The sequence below is a fragment of the Equus caballus genome, chromosome 28, assembly GCF_041296265.1.
Source record: "Equus caballus isolate H_3958 breed thoroughbred chromosome 28, TB-T2T, whole genome shotgun sequence".
NCBI lineage: Eukaryota > Metazoa > Chordata > Mammalia > Perissodactyla > Equidae > Equus > Equus caballus.
In genome coordinates this window covers 12,340,367-12,359,907 of record NC_091711.1, presented here as the reverse complement: position 1 = coordinate 12,359,907, position 19,541 = coordinate 12,340,367, and the positions used below count along the sequence as shown (strand labels likewise).

General features: G+C 36.3%; 1 protein-coding gene across 10 annotated transcripts in view; it reads right to left on the bottom strand.

The window, feature by feature from the left end:
• Nucleotides 1–19,541, bottom strand: part of SYT1 (synaptotagmin 1) — a 518,336-nt gene that overhangs the window by 135,502 nt on the left and 363,293 nt on the right. For 5 of the 10 annotated variants that reach the window (XM_070254462.1, XM_070254461.1, XM_023631054.2 and 2 more), the window contains 2 exons: nt 9,328–9,512; nt 3,274–3,396 (listed from right to left, as the gene is read on the bottom strand). In XM_070254462.1, coding sequence (XP_070110563.1) covers nt 3,274–3,396; nt 9,328–9,512 — 308 coding nt within the window. The remainder of the gene's footprint in view (nt 1–3,273; nt 3,397–9,327; nt 9,513–19,541) is intronic. The other 5 variants (XM_070254465.1, XM_070254466.1, XM_070254464.1 and 2 more) reach the window with 1 other exon arrangement.

Here is a 19,541-nt window from a genome sequence, read left to right as displayed (position 1 = left end):
ATAGAAATTTCTTACAAGTTGGGTAGCATATAGAGATTAAAAATAGGATCTTCAAGTTTTTATCATATTGACCTTTACTTGTGTGTTGGCTACTGTTTGTTTTAACTTACAGTAAAATGACTATTGTATCTTAAATTCTGTGTTTAAATATAGGACACAGAGTCAAAGAAATATAATTTCAGCTTCATATAAAGGAAAGGGAGATTACAGATATGGTTTTTAATGTTAAATGACTAAGTTTCTGATTTTCTTTTTTTCAAATACAGCAGAAATCTCTGCATTTCTTCAAGATGGTTTTCTCGGTGATACATTGCTATATCTTATTATGCATGTGAGTGTAGGCTGGCATTTTTAATGCTTTTGAAAGAAAACAAAAGGTGAGAGTGGACTATTCTGGATGCCCTGTCATCAGACATTTTGTGTCAACAGACTGGTTTAGATCCATATGGGAGACAAAAGTAGACTCATTGTTATTCAAGGTGTATACTATCCGGTAAATGCAGTCACATCATAGCTTTTCACATCAGGGCCTTAAATTTGAGTCTATGACTTTTTAACCAATAGAGTGGAAAAGCAATTCACCTCCTTAAAGAAAAGTCACATCCATTTTCTGTAAAACTGATGCACCATGTTTGTAAGTGCATTTTGGCTAGTTGGTTCAAACTTTTTTTTTTGGTGAGGAAGATTGGCCCTGAGCTAACATCTGTGCCAATCCTCCTCTACTTTGTATATGGAATGCCACCACAACGTGGCTTGTGAGCAGTGTGTAGGTCTGCGCCCAGGATCTGAGCCCGCAAATCCTGGGCTGCCAAAGCAGAGTGGGTGAACTTAACCACTATGCCACTGGGCTGGCCCCTAGGTGGTTCAATTTTTAACATGGACCAATACCCTGAATGATTGTTGTTTCCATTTTAATGCTCCAATATCCTGTGGCATCATCATACAACAGTAGCAATAAGAGTGGCGGATTGTAGGTAAACAAAACACAGACAGATGGTCAAAGAATAGCTAAAAGGACATCAGATTATAAAGACGTGATTAGTAGAGCAAACAGTTGGTCTGTTGGTTTGCCAAGTTGGTATCTGGAATTTGCCTTTAGATAGCAATGTGCATAAGCAAGATTCTATCTTCTCCTTCCCTGTTTTTCAATAAATTTTCTTTTGGGCAGAGAAAGCACTGGCGATACATCCTGAACTCTTTACAACTAGATCAGGGGTGGAGTTCCTTCTTACAACCCCTTTCTCTGACCTGCCTGACAGTGAGTATCGCGCTTCTCTCCCCCGTGAAAGCCTCTCAGCCAGAGGACTTTAGGGTCGTCTCTTCGTTTTGATAAGCAAACATGTATATTTGATCACAGCCTTATCTACGAAGGTCCTCACACTTTATCTCCCATGACTCATAGAAATCATTTTATAAATCAGATGAGCTGACAGCATTTGCAAAAATCAATGCATAATATTACACAAAATTTCATCAGGTAGAATATTCTAGATCCTCAGAATGAAACACCTTTTTAAATTTGATGTTTGCTAGAAAGGAAACAGTAAACAGACTCTCAATATATTTGAGTAAGAAAAAAATTCAGTGCTGCTATTTTCTTAAAAATACTCCTTTATAAAATGATATAGTTCTCAACGCCAACTTAGAAGTTATGAGTAAGCAGGATGAGACACCACTAGATTTCTACCAGAAAATAGGAAAGTAGAATAAATTAGTAGAAAAATACTGCATACATATATAAAGGAAGGTGAAATTTCAGGAAAAAATTTTATGTTAGGATAACGTAGGTTGACCTTAGACTTCCCTAGAATATATAAATAATAGGAAGTTTTGCTCTCAACCAAGTCCTGATGATCAAAATTTGGTAGAAGTGATAGAAATGACCTCGAATGCCCTATTTAATTAATTATAAATGGTATACTTATGAATCTGTGTAAATCCATACCTATAAAGCTGTATCCACAGCCAATATACTGCTTTCTAGAATGTTTTATGAAATAACTAGCTAGGGCTCTAATGAAGCTGATCAAACAAAATTATTTTTAATATGACAGAGCATATCAATGCATTCTTCGTGAGGAACCCTCTGGAAACTTCAAAAAGTGAAGACATTATTGGAACTGTCAATTCCTAAATAAAACTCCGAATTTCTGCAGTTGCTTAGAGCTCTCACAGCCTTACTGCCTTTGGAGGTTAGTCGTCGGAGCTGAGCATCGGTGTTTGATTTATTTATTGCTCATTCCTCATCAAACTGGAAATAATTCACACAGGCTTTAGAGTAACTGGATTTACATTTATCAGTTCATCCTCACCCAAGAAGATGAGTGAAGCTAAACAAACTGGAGAGATTTAAAACTCCCCTCTTGGGAGGAGGGCTATGCCCTGAGGATTCTTGAGAGTCTGATCTCTAACTCAGCCGATTCCACTATTCTTACCTAACTTTTTAATTTCTTAAACGATTCAGAAGGTAAAGGGGCATCTTCATCAATGTCATGGAATCTAGAAGGTCTTTTTATGTAAAGAGATTTTTAACAGTTATCTTTGAGCTACCTCTCTAACAGGCAGTCAATAAAAAGCGTTCATATTGTCATTAATCTAGGTGGCGCCTCATGGCTTTTTGAGAAATTGAAGCAGGAACGTGTTTTCTTTCCTCCTTTAGTGCCTTTTCACTTTGTGGACAGCAGCCATGGCACTAGAAAGCAAGTTGCTAGTCTTTCTACTTTTCTAGAACTGCTGTCTTGTTAGTACTAGGAACGTCATCAAGCATCATGAGAGTACTTAAGGCATTCCTGCCTTTGAAATTGATGGGCTACATCGAGTTTCCATCTTTGATTCCTTCTCAAACTGTTACAGTATGTTTCAAAGCTTTGGCTTGAATGCTGAGCTAACTCAAATGCGCCTTCCCCTGTTTGGATTCAAATTCATGAAGCCCAAGGAAAACAGTTCTAGCTCAGCCCGAGGGACCTGTGGGACCGGCCTGGGGCTAGGAGCTTTCAGAATCAGACTGACTGCTTCGGGTTAATTTGTATTCTGCCTGCCTGCTCTAAGTGCCATAAGTTGCTGTAATCGGTTGAATACTGTGAATTCTAATTACCGGAAGTTAAATTAGCAAGTAGGGGACTGCCTGCACTTAGAAATTATTTCATCAATAGCTTTGATAATTGCATTTTCCCCTCGCAGCAAGTGAAATGTTTTAAGAAGTATGTTGCTTCAGTTTCTACTTGGTAATTTCAGAAAATGTAATGGAATTAGAAGACATTTTTCCCCTCGGACCTGGTTATTCTGGAAATCATAATCCAGTGAATATTGCAGTTTTCCCAATTTTTCCTCTTCTTTGGGTTCTTCTTTTTCTTCCCCATCGGTCAGTCCAGTTTCAGCATCATCATCCTTCAGGGCCTATGAGTAGGGAAATGGATGATATGTGAATTCAAGTGAATTTTCATCAAAACCCTGATTAAGCTGGGACTGTGGTTATACTTCCAAGCTGTTAGAAGCAAGCACTAAGATGCTGGAAATTTCAGTTTGTCTGACACACATTCACATTTGCTGCTTACATATTTTTTAAATTCCATTTGTGCACGGAATTTTTTTCCCCAATCAGCAAGCAACATGGAAGCAATGGAAGAAGCCCCTCAGTATACTGCAAGCAAAAAATGTAAAGTTGTTGCAAAGAACATGTCAACTCGGTATTATATTTGGCTCTGATAAAACTGCTTCTTTCAGAATATGATAAACATGCTGTTGATCAGACCAGATTTCACATTCATGTAGTTGAAAGAGATCTAAGCATCATGTAAAACATTATTGTTACATGCATGGAGTAATTTATATGAAATGCATGGCCTTTCTTGCTTGTTTCCTATGAAAAAGATAGTTGAGTAAGCGGTTCTCAGAAAATTTTAATTTCCTATGTTTTATATATACGTTTACAATGGTTATGGAAAAAGAGAAAAAAACATGCCACCAGCAAATGCATGTTTAAAGAAAAATCGACTCCCCTTCCACTGTTAAGTTTACCACTTTATTTTCATAACAGCTCCACAGAAAGCTAGGCTGAATTAAATTGATTTATATGTCTATTTGATATCAAAAGATAAGAAGAGTTATGTTTGCAATTTGGTGAAAATCAAATGGGTATAAAAATTCATTTTGCAATCACGAACAAAAATCATGATACTGAAATCTCAAAACTCAATTTGGAACAACTGAATATTCTTTATAACCTAAAACTTAAGTGTAATATAAATTAAAATTCTAGAAAGCTCATTATTTCATAAAATACAACCAAATGCTCCTCTGTTTTAAAAATAAAAATATATAATGTATTTTCCTAGCAAGTGCAAAAATTTTGCTAAAAAATCCAAGATATTAAAGATTATAAATATTAGAAGCTTTATGTCTAAGGATGTGCATTCTTGTTGCTTTAAATAATTAGGAAAAAATAATTAGAAATCTATACATAGTTATTATTAAAAATTAGAAATGATAAAATGTTACATTTCCCTGAGCACTAGGAAGGTCAAAAAATTTAAAAATCTTTATATTAACCATTTGTATTTTTTCTTCTGGGGACTGCCAGTATAAATCTTTCGCAAATTTTTCTCTTGTGCTATCTCTTGTTGATTTGTAGAGACTCTTTGTATTTTAGTGGTCTCAGCCTTTCCGTTATTGTAGATACCAAATATTCTCTCCTAGTTTTTGATTATGGCATTTTCATTGCCTTTCTTGTGTATATGTGTGTGTGTTACTGTAAAATTTCACAGAAATCAGGATAAGACATACGAGTGGTCAACTGCTTTATATCTCTGACAAAATAAAGGAATCTTAACTCTTGTCACTAATCAAATTAAATCTCAGAATTCTTGTAGAACTCAAAGGCAAGAAGTGTACTCAGGCTCAGAAAGGCTCCGAGTCATCAGACTATGGCTCCACCACCCCAGCACCCCCTCCTCCCAGACCCGTGGTCCTTCCTTCTCTGCTGAGGGAAAGCTTTTCTCCTCACTCATAGGTGTACACAGAGACCCTCAGTGGTGATTCAAAATGGCACCCTCAGTGCTGGAACTGACAAGATTTTCTAATTTGGCTCTACCCGGCTAACTCAAATTTGAACCTAAAAAACTGAGACTTGGTGGCATCATATTAATAGAACTCATTCGAGTGGGAAGATCATCTAAACAGAACTGAGCTGCAGTCAGAGATGCCTCCCCTTTTTTGCTTCTTGAAAATTTTCAGGAGCCTATAATGCGTTTGGAAAATTGAAAATTACCGTTATTACATCTGTGTAGAAACCTTTCAAATCTGGTTAGCCATACGTCATTTAATTTGGAAAGTTTTATTTATACTTGGATGTTTCCTTGAAGAGTAAAATGTTGATTTACTGAGAGCCAAAGGTATGAAACAACATGATTATTAAAAAATTTATATTAATCTTCTAACTTGGGCGGGGTGGTCACTAAAGGGACCATGGTAGTAAAGTGACAAGAAAAGACTACTGAGTTTAATTATAGGACTGGAGGCAGTGAAAGCAGGTTGTCCCTTCAAAAAGTTAGCTGTGTGTAAGTCTTGAACTCGGTCATAGATCTGCTTGGAAAATTGCAGCTTAGGTAACTTGCCTCCTTGTAAGATTTCAATTTATATAAAATAATATCGAACTATTTAATGCATATTTCTGTCTGAAAAATCTTCATGTGACTCTATCATAATAATACAAAATTTCGCGGATTTAAAATACTTTTTCAAAGGTCTCTTTCAGAACTGACAATTTACATATCGTGTTTCAGCCCAGTGCAATTTGAAATAGCTGCGATATTAAAACTCCTTCTCCCCAAGTGGTTTTGCCCTAATAAAAGGTGCAGGACCAGCTCTGCAATTATTCTCCACGAAATAGGCCTAAATTTTTGATAATTTCTCAGTGCCACTGTTCATCAGTGAAGTGATTAAGTCTATTCCTGTCCCAAAGGCTGAGCTTAAGCAAGACATTTTCTGTACCAACATGTTAAATTCAAACCTGTTAAATCAGTAGCTATTATAATATCTTGAGAGCAACAGCCCCTCCCGCATCAGAACAAAAGACAGAGGAAAAAAAGCTTGTAAACCCAGCAGTTCTGAGAGTTTGGTAAATTGCAGCAGAAAAAGCTGTGCTGGGAACATCAGACCTTGTTTTAAATTTCAAAGATTTAGTGCACGTGCTTCTGGCTTGCTGCGACGTTCAGAAGGTGCTTGGTTTACAACCATCAGAAGGAGCGTTTGTTCATTCTAAGTTAAATTTTTCAGATTTGGATTTGATAAGACACACTAAAATACCATGAGAGACCAACTTTTCTTTCTGTGCCCATCACTTAAAAACTCGAGCTTTCTAATACTTTTCTATTTAACCAGTTAGTAACGTTTGAAGTGAGAAGCCTTTATCCTTAAAAAAAGAAAAAAAACCAATTTAGTTCAGCCTCTTGATGTGTGTCAGAATGGAACACTCTCCGCTGTGGAGCCCCAGCTGCCAGGCCACTAAATGTACCAGAGTGCTGACCAGGGGTGTCTAAGAGCAGAGGAAACCTACCGCCAGGGACAGTCCAGAACAGTCATGAGACACAACACAGATAGGGAGGACATAGAAGGAAGAAATAAAAATTAAAATATCCACACACATTAGTGAAAACCATGGAGAAATGACCTTTCCAGACCTATGACTTTGCAAGTTGATCTTGTCCCTCCGAATTCTTAGTGTTCTCAAGTTTTAAGGCATTAAAAAAACCTTAAGTATATTTCTGATGCTGTGTAAATACACTACCTATAGTTACCTTCTGTTGTCATTGCAGAATATTTTAAAATTCTTCCTTAGTTATGAAACCTTACCGTAGAGACATGTAGCCATAAACATTGAAATTTGAATTTCTGTGAGTTCTTATACGGATTGAAATAATAAAAACTTATTGATTGCCCTAGAGCCTATGTATCTTAAGAAATCATATCTAAAATGCCTCTCACATCTGTCCTGTTTTAAATGAGAGAGGCATATACATCTTTACTGTCTTCCCCATATGCACATTAATATTCTGTTTAAAATATTCTGAAAATAAAATTATTGAAGAATAATTTTACTTTGTGTTTATGCTGTTTTGAATTTGGGTGATTGGATGATCATCATGTGACACAGCATCTTAAAGTCTGTACATTTGATTTTACTGCTTCATCCTTCCTCTTCATAAAACGATAGAACCCATTATTAGCTATTTCTGTCTGCCTTAAAAAGTATCAGAAGCTACTATTGTATAACTATTTACCAATGGGGCCTATCTTCACTTGTCCAAATTATATTTCATTCTGTACATTTAATTGTTCATAAAACAAGACCTGTAAAAATCCAAAATAGAAAATGTGATCTACTTAAAATGATTAAAAACATCTTTTTGAGTAGTTGAAATCCTAAATGCTATGTTGTAACAGTAGATTGCTATAAACTAGTACTGACTTCCTAGTATTTTCCTGTTTAGGCCACTTTCTCTTCCCTTCCCATCCAAAGGAATAGGTGATCAATGAAAAGTTAACCACCATCAGTTCTCTGTTTTTACCGTGTTTGAGATCTTGGTCATTTATCCAGGTCATAACGGGAGTAATAAACATCACTACCATGCTATAAGTTACAATCTTACATCATATAGAACAAATTCCACAAAGAAAAGTACAGATTTCTTATGCTAGGAAGAAACGCTATGGTTATCATTTAACATTATTTGGTGCTTTTAACTGTTAATTCTAGGATACAGGAAAACCACATTTGAATTTTATTGTAGCTAGGAAAGTGATAGTTTCGTATTTTCAAATTATTGCTTCACAGATACAGCTGAAATTCATGTAAAAATCGCTCAGTCTATGTCTATCTAGGAGATTCTTTCTACACTTATTCAAATCTGTTAAGGAAATCTGTATCCAATCCTGCTTGCTATGGAAATGTTGAAATAAAGCAAGACATGACTTAAAATTTCAGTTTCTATGTAACAAATTAACCAAAGAAGAGAAAAAAACCTTATTAGGCATCTGTGGTTGAACATTTGTGCGTGGGCTTCTGAAACTTTCAGAAAAATGTAACCGTTATTACTCTGAGCTCAGGACAAAGCTCTCTGAGCATGACCACAGGCATAATATCCATTCTACGGCTCTGAAACCAAACCAAAGTGTAGCAAGTGAAGAATGAGGCTTTGTGAAATTGTTGTCAGTAGTATCGTGTCCCTGAGAAAAGTGTTTGAAACTCCAGCTGGGAGAGGGGTTAGGGTTCTGAGTGTGTGGTTAACTGGGTCTATGCAAATGTACTAAAATGCCTTCCTTGACTAAATTGTTCTTAAGGAGATTTACATATTTAAGAGTTCAATTAATAGTAATTAACACTATAAAAAGAATTTATAAAACTGCCTATGCATGTTGCTACTTGGGAATAAGTAGAACTTTTGAATTGTTTGAAGAGAAATATTGACAACTGACAATGTTATTTCTATGAACAATCTTTATGTTTTTTAATATGAATTAAATGTTCTTTATAAATATTCAATATGAATATGATTTCAAGAAATAAGTGGAGGCATTTAATCATTATAATTCTTGATAGTGAACTTCATTCTGAACCAAATCATCCAAATAATTTAGTAAAAATAGACAACAATGTAAAGGACATCCAAATAACTTCCTTAGGCTTGGGAAGATAACCCAGCCAGATGGATTTCATAACCTACCTTATGCTTTTAATTGTCCCTAGGTGAGGAAATAAGAATTTTGCCTTAAAGATTCTGCCATGTTCTTTAGGAGCAGCTCATACTTCTCTTCCTTTCCCTGTATAACTCATTATTCCTGAGCACTAACTACTGAGCTGGATGGATATGTAGGAATGCTGGCTTTCATCACGTGTGATGAACACCTATAAAACTCCGTTATTTAACAGTGATTATGAACGGGATAATGTTAGAAAGTTGCCCTGCACAAGAGGGGGAACATTCAGATACTTTTTATTCAATTTCTCTAACTCTAAACACAATTAAGAGTGGCTAAAGAGATGTAATGAAAATATTCATGTATCCTTCCAACATGCTGGCCCTATCAAGATGGCCCTGATGGTCATGGATGCCTTTTTCTGGTTTCTATGCTTGGGAGACTGGAAAGTCCTACCAAATGTTTCCACTGCACTTTGGGACATCGAGTAATGACTGAAAGGATTTCAAATCATCTCTACAATAACGACATGTGTCCAGAAGTTGTTTGTTTCTATACTTATCTGGCATAAAATCATTATATTTTAATTTTCAATAAAATGTTCTAAGAAGGAATATGGAATGAATACATTACCTGATCTTTCATGGTCTTCCCTAAGTCTTTCACATCTTTCATGTTAATGGCATTCTTCCCTCCCTTTTCCTTTCCCTTCTTCTTGTTTTTCTTTTTGAACAAGCATTTCTTACAGATACAAAAGCAGCAGGTCAGGACTAAAAGGACTGCGACTATGGCTATGGCAATTAAGGCCCACGGTGGCACTGAAAGAAAAAAAAGGTGCACAGAACATTAGTAATAAAACACTTCTAGATGCAAAACCTTTCAATCCACCCAACTCAATAAAGACACTCACTCGCTTATCTGTATTTATTGAGGGCCTGTGGTGCTCTGGGAACACCGTTTGGCCTTCCGTTATCCATGTTTCCTCTGCCTACAGTGTTGTTTCTATCTTCTCCACTTTGTCCTTCCAGATACGTCAAATGTCATCTCCTCGCTACAGCTTTCCCTGCCCCTCCAAGCTAGATTTCCATTAGTCCATTGCTTGTTCATTCAGAGCCCAGCTCTGGAGTTGGACCTTTGAGTTTAAACCCTGGCTCCGCCATTCACTAGTGGTGCAACCTTGGGCAAGTTATCTAAGCTCTGTCTGCCTTAGGGTCCTCAGGGTCCTCAGGGTCCTCATCTCCAAAGAGCAGGTAAATTGGTAGGTACCTCCTAGTCTTTTGAAGATTGAAATAAGATGCAGTGCCCGGCAAATGTTAAAAAGTTAATAAATATTAGCTGCTATTACTCATCTAATCAAATCAAATGCTAGGGGTTCTATTAATATGTTCTGGGCATAATCAAATGAACAGAAAAATATAATATCATAGTGGTAGTGAAATATAATATCTAGTGACAAATATAATATCATAGTGACAAATATAATGTCAAAGTCAGTCATAGGGTCATTCGCCCACTCAGGGTCTCAGGAGGCAGGGCAGTGGTGAGATATTCAGTGGCTCTAAAACCTGGCTTGGATTCCGGCTTGGCCACTTTCAGGCTGTGGGACTCTGGCTAGATTGCATAACTGTTCTGAGTGAGTTTCCTTCTCTACAAAGTGAACATGATAGTGGTACCTAGTTCATCGCCTTTGAAGATTAAAGGGTATCTGAAAAGTTTAGGATGGCATCCAGAGCAGAGCAAGAACTCAATTTTAGCTATTGCTTTATATTCAAGGCATAGGGCTAAGGATTGTGGGTAATGCAGAGAGCTCAGAGTGTATGTGGGAACATAAACATACACACCAATAAATATACAAAGAATGAGATGAATACACTGAGAGGAGATCAGTGGATATGCTAGGGCAATTGGGAGGAGAAAGAGATGATTGCTAGATAAGAGGAGAGGCTTCAGAATTACAGGCTCTGTTTAAAATAATAAAGCACATATAAGTATACTCAAACAAACATTTTTCTATTACAGTTGTCCATCTACTAACAGCTAATCTATTTTCTTATTTGGCACCCCCTACACATGTACATAGAAAACACAGGGGCTTGTGGAAACATTTAGGGTTTCCCTTTGCCTGGAAAGGAATTATTTAACTATTGAGATTAATCAGAAGAAGCAATTTGACTTTCCTGTTGCAATCAAAGACATTGGGTACTAAAATGGTAAGAAAAAGTGCTGTTTTCTTCTCGCTCCATAAACATCATTAGTACCAGTGATTGCTGAACACAAGCTAGGAGTACTTTGATGAAGCAGAAACACTTAAAAATTAACCTCTCTTCAAAACTGAGAAAATTCTCCATGTTTGCTCTCCTTGCATTTGGCTTCAGTGTAGAATACTTACCATGCATATTATTCTAGCTTATAATTGACTACTCGATGTTAATCTAAGGACATTTAAAATCACAACTTCTGAAATTGTCTTGTCAGCCAAAGAAATATTTCTATGAAGGTTATGGATAAGCACACACCCAAAGACATGTTTTCTTATAGTTCTCTAGTCTCGTTAAACAATCATATTTTTTTTAAAAAGTAAATTAAAGTAACCAGTGATGTCATTCACAATACCTCATTTAAAAGCTTCTACCTCTTTTGATCTGGTTAAAACCCTGCCATGCACGAAGGACGGAGCCTACATGTTCATTGCTGGCAAGACAGTATTAATAATGAACCTTCACTGTGAACCTTGTGAATCATTCTTCTAGTTGGACTCGTGTGAAAGTCTCTCAGAGAGCTACAGAAAAGTCTCTTAAATTACACAGGATAAGACAGAAATCAGTTGACAACTTGACAAAAAGAAAATAGACAGTGAAAGCACTGGAACATTATTTAATTAAAAGGAGTTAAAGAGATAAGAACATAGAATTACAGGAAGAAATTTGAAATAGTGCAACTTGAAGGTAAATTACAACCGCTAAAAACCTTATTTTGTGACTTTTATTTCTTAAAGCTCTGCTGTCTTCTAGATTTGCTTTCAGTTGATCTTCTGAATAGCTTTATTTTAACTTTGAGTATGCTGTATTGAATATATGAAATTAACAAAATTTTCCCACAATTTACTGGAATATTTTAGATACAGAAAAAAAAAAACACCCTTAATGTTATCATTTTGTGTACCCATATGAAAACTTGACTGAATAGTTAATTATAATATAAACTGCCATTTTTAATTAAATGGAGTTACTTGAATTGAATGCTCATGTTAAAAAATTTATTGTATACAGCAACCAAATTTAAAATTTGGTAAGTTTAGTAAGAAAAAACATCCACGGTATTATCTATTTGTAGTATTTATAGAAATATGTTTCAATATTAGTGAGCAAATCTCATGGAATTAGGCTAAAAATCTATTGGAGACTTACTTATTATAGGCCAGCAACTGTGCTGCAGTTTTACCTAAATTATCTCATTTAATCTTCACAGCAGTTTTGTTCATTATCCCTTCAATTTTATAGAGGGAAAACTATATGCAGAGGAAAAACCATAGATTGAATAGTTTGAGAAATTCCAGTGTCTTTATGTTATTAGGTTTAAAATGTGCACATTATAAGTGTCTACAAAGGAAACGATGCTTATCAAGCTTTGAAGCCTCTTTAATACAACTTTTTATGTTTAAAAACACCAGTGAAGCAAATAAATAACAGCACAAGATACTGCCAAAAGTGATTTCTTTAATCCATCAAAAATAGCCTCATCAAAATATTGCTACTAGCAGAAAGCTATTAGCTTATTGTTATTGTTACCCAATTATCATTAAATGGAATTTTATAACAAGACTTTTGACACTTAAAGTCCTTTCAGCAGAAAATAATAGACTAGTCTAAAAGCTCTCTATGAAAAACAATATTTTCATTTTCTAATGAATTAAGCTTACATTTTATTTAACCCAAATGTAATGATGCATAAGAATTAAGTCAAAGTCCATTCGAAACTGCTTCTTATGTTTTAACTTAGACTTTGTGGTAAGCAGAATAATGACCCCTCAAAGATGTTCACATTCTGTTCCCTGGAACCTGTGATTATGTTACCTTAAGTGGCAAAAGGAACTTTGCAAATGTGATTAAGGATCTCTAGATGGGGAGATTATCCTGGCTTTTCCAGATGGACCCAATGTAATCACCAGGGACCTTATAAGTGAAAGAGGAGTTTCCGAATCATAGCTAAAGATTCGGTGCTACTGATTTTGAAGATGGAGGAAGGGACCATAATCCAAGAAATGTAGGTAGCCTCTAGGAGCTGGAAAAGGCAGAGAAATGGATTCTCTCTTACAGCTTCAAAAGAGAATATTTCTGGGGCTGGCCCTGTTGCTGACTGGTTAAAATTCCACGTGCTCTGCTACTGCCGCCATGTTTCACAGATTTGGATCCTGGGGGGGACCTACTCCACTCATCAGCCATGCTGTGGAGGCATCCCACACACAAAATAGAAGAAGATTGGCATGAATGTTAGCTCAGGGCTAACCTTGAAAGCAAGAGAGACAGAGAGAAAGAAAGGAAGAAAGGAAGGAAAAAAGAAAGAAAAAATTAGTTTGTACAGCCATTATGGAAAAGAGTATGGAAGTTCCTCCTCTAAAAATGGAACTACCATATGATCTAGCAATCCCATTCTGGGTAAATATCTGAAGGAAACAGAATCACTATCTTAAAGAGTTATTTGCACCCCCATGTTCTTTGCAGCATTATTCCCAATAGCCAAGATATGGAAACAATCTAAGTGTCCATCAACAGGTGAATGGATAAAGAAAATGTAGTGTATTTATACAATGGAATATTATTCAGCCAAAAAAAAAAAAATCCTGCCATTTGTGACAATGTGGGGACCCTCAAGAGCATTATACTAAATGAAATGTCAGAGAAGTCATAGAGATAAATACTATATGATCTCACTTAAAAGTGGAACCTAAAAAAGTAGAACTCATAGAAACAAAGTAGAATTCGTAGAAACAAAGAGTAGAATGGTGGTTACCAAGGACTAGGGGGATGGGGAAAATGGGGAGATCTTGGTCAAAGGGTACAAACTTCCAGTTATAAGATGAACAAGATTAGGGGATCTAAAGTACCGCGTAGTGACCGTAGTTAACAATACTGTATTGTAGACTTGAAATTTGCTAAGAGTGTAAATCTGAAATGTTCTCAACACACACACACAGGTAATTATGTGAGGTGATGGATGTGTTAAGTAACCTTATCATCATAATCATTTCACAATATACACATAAATCAAATCATCACATCATATGCCTTAAATTTACACAGTTCATTATACCTCAATAAAGTTGGGGAAAAAAGGCATCAGCCCTGCTGGCATTTCGACTTTAGCTCAGTGAAACCCATTTTGGACTTTTGACCTCCAGAATTAGAAAATATTAAATTTGTGTGGTTTTATGCTAGTAAATTTGTAGTAATTCATTACAGCGGCAATAGGAAACTTAAGAGATACAAAGCAGATCTCAAGAGATTTGTAATACATGTTGCATAGAGACAACTATACAATTGGGATACTAGTGTGGGGTATTTCTATATTTTCTACCATCTTTCCTTCTTACCCACCCCTTTTATCTACCCCTTCTGCAACCATTCTCATGACACTAACATTGTGCCCAAGACTCTCTCAAAGACAACCAATGGTTTTCTTTTGGCTAAACCCAAACAACATTGTTTGTGGTATGAGTAAATCTTGATCATATATTCATTCTCGAAATTTTCTTCTGCTTTTGTTTCTATTGCCCTTACCAGTATCTCCTTCTATGCCTCTTATGGTTTTTTTTTTTCGCTTTCCTTTCCCATTCCCAAGTCTTAAGTAGAGTTGTTATTCAAGGTTCTTAGCTCCTTGCTCATCTTCACGTCACTCATTCTTGAGCACATCCTTTCCCAGGCCTTAAGCTTTTAGGTCAGTTACTCCATTCTGTCTTCCCTTCTATTTGCTGGGACTGGATTCCCAACTGCCTACAGAAGGTTTCCTACGAATCCTTAGTCTTCTCAAATCAGTTCTTCAAACAAGTTATATGGTTTCTGTCAGTGTTCTATCCTTTCCTGCCTCTTGGACATTGGAACCATGTGGAAATTTTTATTCCCAAATCTCACTGATTGGCAAGTTGGGCCATTTCGTCTTTGATGTTTTTTATACTTCTTTTGCATCTATTTCCATTTGTAAGGTGTAAGCCTGACATTACCTCCATGTGATCTCCCTTCCCATTGGTTATCTCTCCTCTCCATTTTACCCATTCATTGTTATCAGACAAAACTTTCTAATACATAATTTTCAATTATTTTGTGCATATCTTTCAACTTCCTTTGTCATTGATCCTCACTACATATCCATCTTTCTTTCTCACTGGGCCCTATGCCCATTCCTGTCTCGTCAGACTGAGTAACTCATTGTTCTTTGCTCAGTTCTATGCCCATATTTTGCTCAAGTATATTCCTTCTTTTTTGAAATCCTATTCTTCTTTCTCTTCAGTCACTTAAATGACATTTATTTTTCCAGGCTCAACACAAGTCTCACTTAATGTTGACAGATTTTTAAATAAAAACATTACATACATTTGCTAAATTTTCAAGCTCCTACCATGTGGGAAATACTGACCATGTGGTAGGATACATTGGGTGATTTATGTTAGGTTAGTAAAAAAAATGTAATATTTAAAATAAAAAGACAAATCTGTACAAACGTACAAAAGATGGTTTAACATACCCCCTTCCTACACATGAAATTCACTTCTTACCACTCCCAAACTCAGCTCTTGGTAGATTACCCATGACATGAAGCACTGATATTTAATGAAAACACAATAAAAATAATTTGGAACCATTTAGAAATAAATTCGCATTAGCAAATATTCTGTTGGAGGAAAAAACCACAGGCAAATATTTCCGCTTATCAATAGAGGCCTTTCTTTCATGGGAAAGAGACACAAATTGAGCAGTTTAAAAAAGCAATTATTTAATCAAACATGCATTTACTGAACATGTACTATGTACCAGGCATTTTCCTTAGGACTGGAATGCAGTGCTAAATACGGCTTGTGTAATCACGAAGCTTACTATTTACTTTGCAAGTGATAAAACCTAGGTCTTATTTACTTTTTTAAAAGAAGTAAATTTCTTATATTTATCAAACTCGGTGCTCAGAACATAATATGGTACACTTTCAAATGGAACCTGCGTGGCTCAATATGCTCTTGTGTAAAAATTTAGTGCTCCAGGGGTATATTTATTGATGAAATCAACAAATAAATATTCCTTCTATAATAAAATGTAACTCTCAGACCGGAAAGCACCATTTTCCCTCCAGGGAGTTTTGGCACTAAATAAATTAAAAAAAAAATTACTTAAGGTGGGTCCTGCCCTGTGGCACAGTGGTTAAGGTTGCACATTCTGCTTCTGCAGCCTGGGGTTCGCCGATTCGAATTCCAGGTGTGGACCTATGCACTGCTTCTCAAGCCATGCTGTGGTAGGAGTCCCACATATAAAGTAGAGGAAGATGGGCATGGATGTTAGCTCAGGGCCAGTCTTCCTCAGCAAAAGTAAGGAGGAGGATTGGCAGTGGCTGTTAGCTCAGGGCTACTCTTCCTCAAAAAAAAAAAAATCACTTAAGGGGTCCTGACATACACTTTTTCAAAAAGTAGACATGCTAAATATCCTTTTCTTTAATAGAGCAAGAAATATCCTTTTCCTTTACATGTCGTGAAATCAAAGATGAAAGCTTCACAAAGAACCAAGGGTATTGTAGAGGGTACACTTATAAAAAGGAACATTTTAGGATTAGTGATAGCTGCCACGTATCCACATATGTCAAATTTATGCTCCCAAATCAGAAGTGTCCTCATGAGACATGCACTGGGCCTGAGACCTCCACAATGAGCAGTTGGGAGAAGTGCCTTTTCTAATTTACATGAGTACCCTACGGCCTAGGGATGCCTGCTCTAGCTCTCCTGATTCTGAGCTCTCATTTCTAAATAGATTTTTTTTTTTTTTTGCATTCTCTAAAATGTCTGACTCAGTACTATCAGCGTAACAGTGCTCAGTAAATGATAGGTGTCTTGAAAGAAACCCTCATAGCCATAGTTCTTGAGCTCAAGTCAAAGCAGATGGACAGTCTCTGAGGTACACCACCAGCTCCGTGAATTTTCCTGAGGTCTGCTACTCAATTCCATTTCCTTAGCTTGGATTCGCTCCTGCCTCATTCCCATTCACTGTCAGCTACTGCAATCTCCCAGGCTGGCAACCTTCTGGTGGATTTACTCGTTGGGTTCTAGGTTTAAGCTAGGGCAAAACTCACTGGTTTTTGTATTTCCTCCTTGATTACACTTTCAAGGTCAGCTCTGCATTATCTATCAGTTCCATCCCCATTAATCACATTAAGAGACAGCCTTAAGTCCATATCTCTTTCACAAGACGAGCTGTATTTTCCTCTCTGAGAAATATAAGCTTGTACATTTACATCAGTCCTAGATATTTCAGCTTCATCAAGAGCTCAAGATGACACAGGTAATACCGTTGTTATGGCTGCTACAAAAATTCACGTGATAACTTCAAGCATTTTCCACCTTTGACATCTCTCTCTTTTGTCATATGAGTACCTCACCACTGCACTAATGTCTGTTTAATTCATTTTATGAATACTTTACATACTTCTACACTCTTATATTTACTTTTTGTCAACTTCTAGTTTTACCAAAAACAACCCATCATCTTTCTAGATTATCATACATTGATGCAAGATGCAGAATATAATATGAAAATATTAATTTTGCTATTAACCAGTAGGAAAAATGACCTGTATTTGAAAGCTTTACGTTTAGATTGTTGATGAAAAATTTTTAAAAACACACAAAGATAATTATTTTTCAAAAACTGGCAAAATGCAAAATAAGCCTTGCATTTTAAAGCTTTTTCTAAATTACAGAATGCAAATGGAAAAAAAAAAAACTTCTGGAAATATGTGGATTAGTATACTCATTAACCACTTCTGGAGACAGAATATGAACTGTGAAATTTGAAACAGTGTACAAAGTCATACAGAATATGGTTTAAGATTAAATCAACCAGTCAAAGGTCAGAATGAAGAATTTCTCATTACAGACGGAAATAGCTTCAAAGACTATTCATTCTTGGCTCCTGAGTATTAAACAAACGTACCTTTTCCTCATTCTTAAGAATGCTAGTTTGAAGCCTCCTTTGAATTAAATGCCCCTTTTAAAAAATGTCAAAAGATATGGGCTCTTGATGGGAAAATATGAATATGTGTGTGCAGCGTGTGTATGTGTTGTATGTTTGTTTAAATTTCCACACAGTTGGGAGTATGTGGTATCCCTGTGGAAACTACAGTTTGCTAATTCTAGAAGACCACTGGGCTCCAAATTAAAAACTCTTTCCAAGAGCATCAGGGTAAAATTCACCAAGAATAATGAACTAGGGAAAACGTATTCCTTCATTTGGTCATTTAACTTTTCATTTATTTCTTCTTGGCAATCTGCTGTGTGCTTATTCTGTGCGGGAGGTGGTGGGGGAACACAGAGATGATGGGTCCCTTTCTCTAGCTCAAGAAGACTAACTCCCAGGAAAAAACAGAGAGAGGAGCCAACACAGAACTAACACAACATTCAGCGTAGTAGGTGTGCTCTGTAGGTTGCAGGTTAGACAAAGGAAAGATAAAGAATCCTAGAGTTCAATGAGGGCTTTATGGAGAAGGTGAGCTCCGAAGCTTTGCTGGCTACAGAGTGAAAATGGCATTTTGGGGACTCCATTTCTTTTCCTGACTCCCTCCCCTCCTCACTCATCCATTCATTAACTCATCCATTTGAGCATCTATTTAACACATTAATGCTAAGCACATTGGAGGAATGGTGAACAGCTTTGAAATAATTTACTTAAATAGTTTACAGGCCAGTTGGGCAGTTTTAATTAATATCCATGAAGCAAATTGTGAACAATACCAGACAGCTTGTTAAATGACAAATTAAATGGGGTCTTTTGCTAGATTCTGTTTCTAGTATGTAGTCACAGCAATCTTATTCTACTTGTCAAATGAATGCTTGTTTAGAATTATTTTTAAAAACCTTAGAACTCAATAAAATGGGAAACTTGTCTCTCTTCACCTATAAATTCTTAAAAAACTAGTAATAAAAAACTTCAGTAGAATATATTATATTGCTTTGATATACACAAAATCACAACCTACACATTGATAAATTTTTACTGGAACCTCCATCTGTTGATCTGATTTCAGTATGTACTGTGCTACTGAACAAATTCACAACCCTGCTGAATAATTTATTAAGGTTACTGATGTTTCTTGCTGAATGCAAAGATTAGTCTTGATAAAAGTTCGTTGACTGAAGGCCATTTTATCTGCACAGGTATTAATCAAATTATTAATTTTATAAAATGTCTGTAAAAATAGTCTGCTTTCAACGATAAGGCAAAGCCATCCATATCTTCACAATATTGGAATGTCTGAAATTTGACATGGAGAATGATGTTGGGTCTTCAGGCAGAGATAAGCCCCAGCACAACTTCCAGAGGATTTAGATAAGGCTCCACAGTCAGCTCAGGAGCTCGCTGTCTGCAGGCTCCAGGGAGAAGTGCGTTGGTAAACATAAAGGGATGCCAGGTAAGCTGGCAGAGGTGAAGGCGATGCATGGGCAGATCGGTTCTGAAGCCTTTGGAAGTTGGTAACACTTTTCAATCACGCCGTGGACAACACAATTTCGTGGTTAAAGGGAAATTCATTTATCCTACGAAACTTGCAGCATGTCTCTCTTGAGTTCTAATCTCTAAATTCAAAACTAAAAAAGAGTT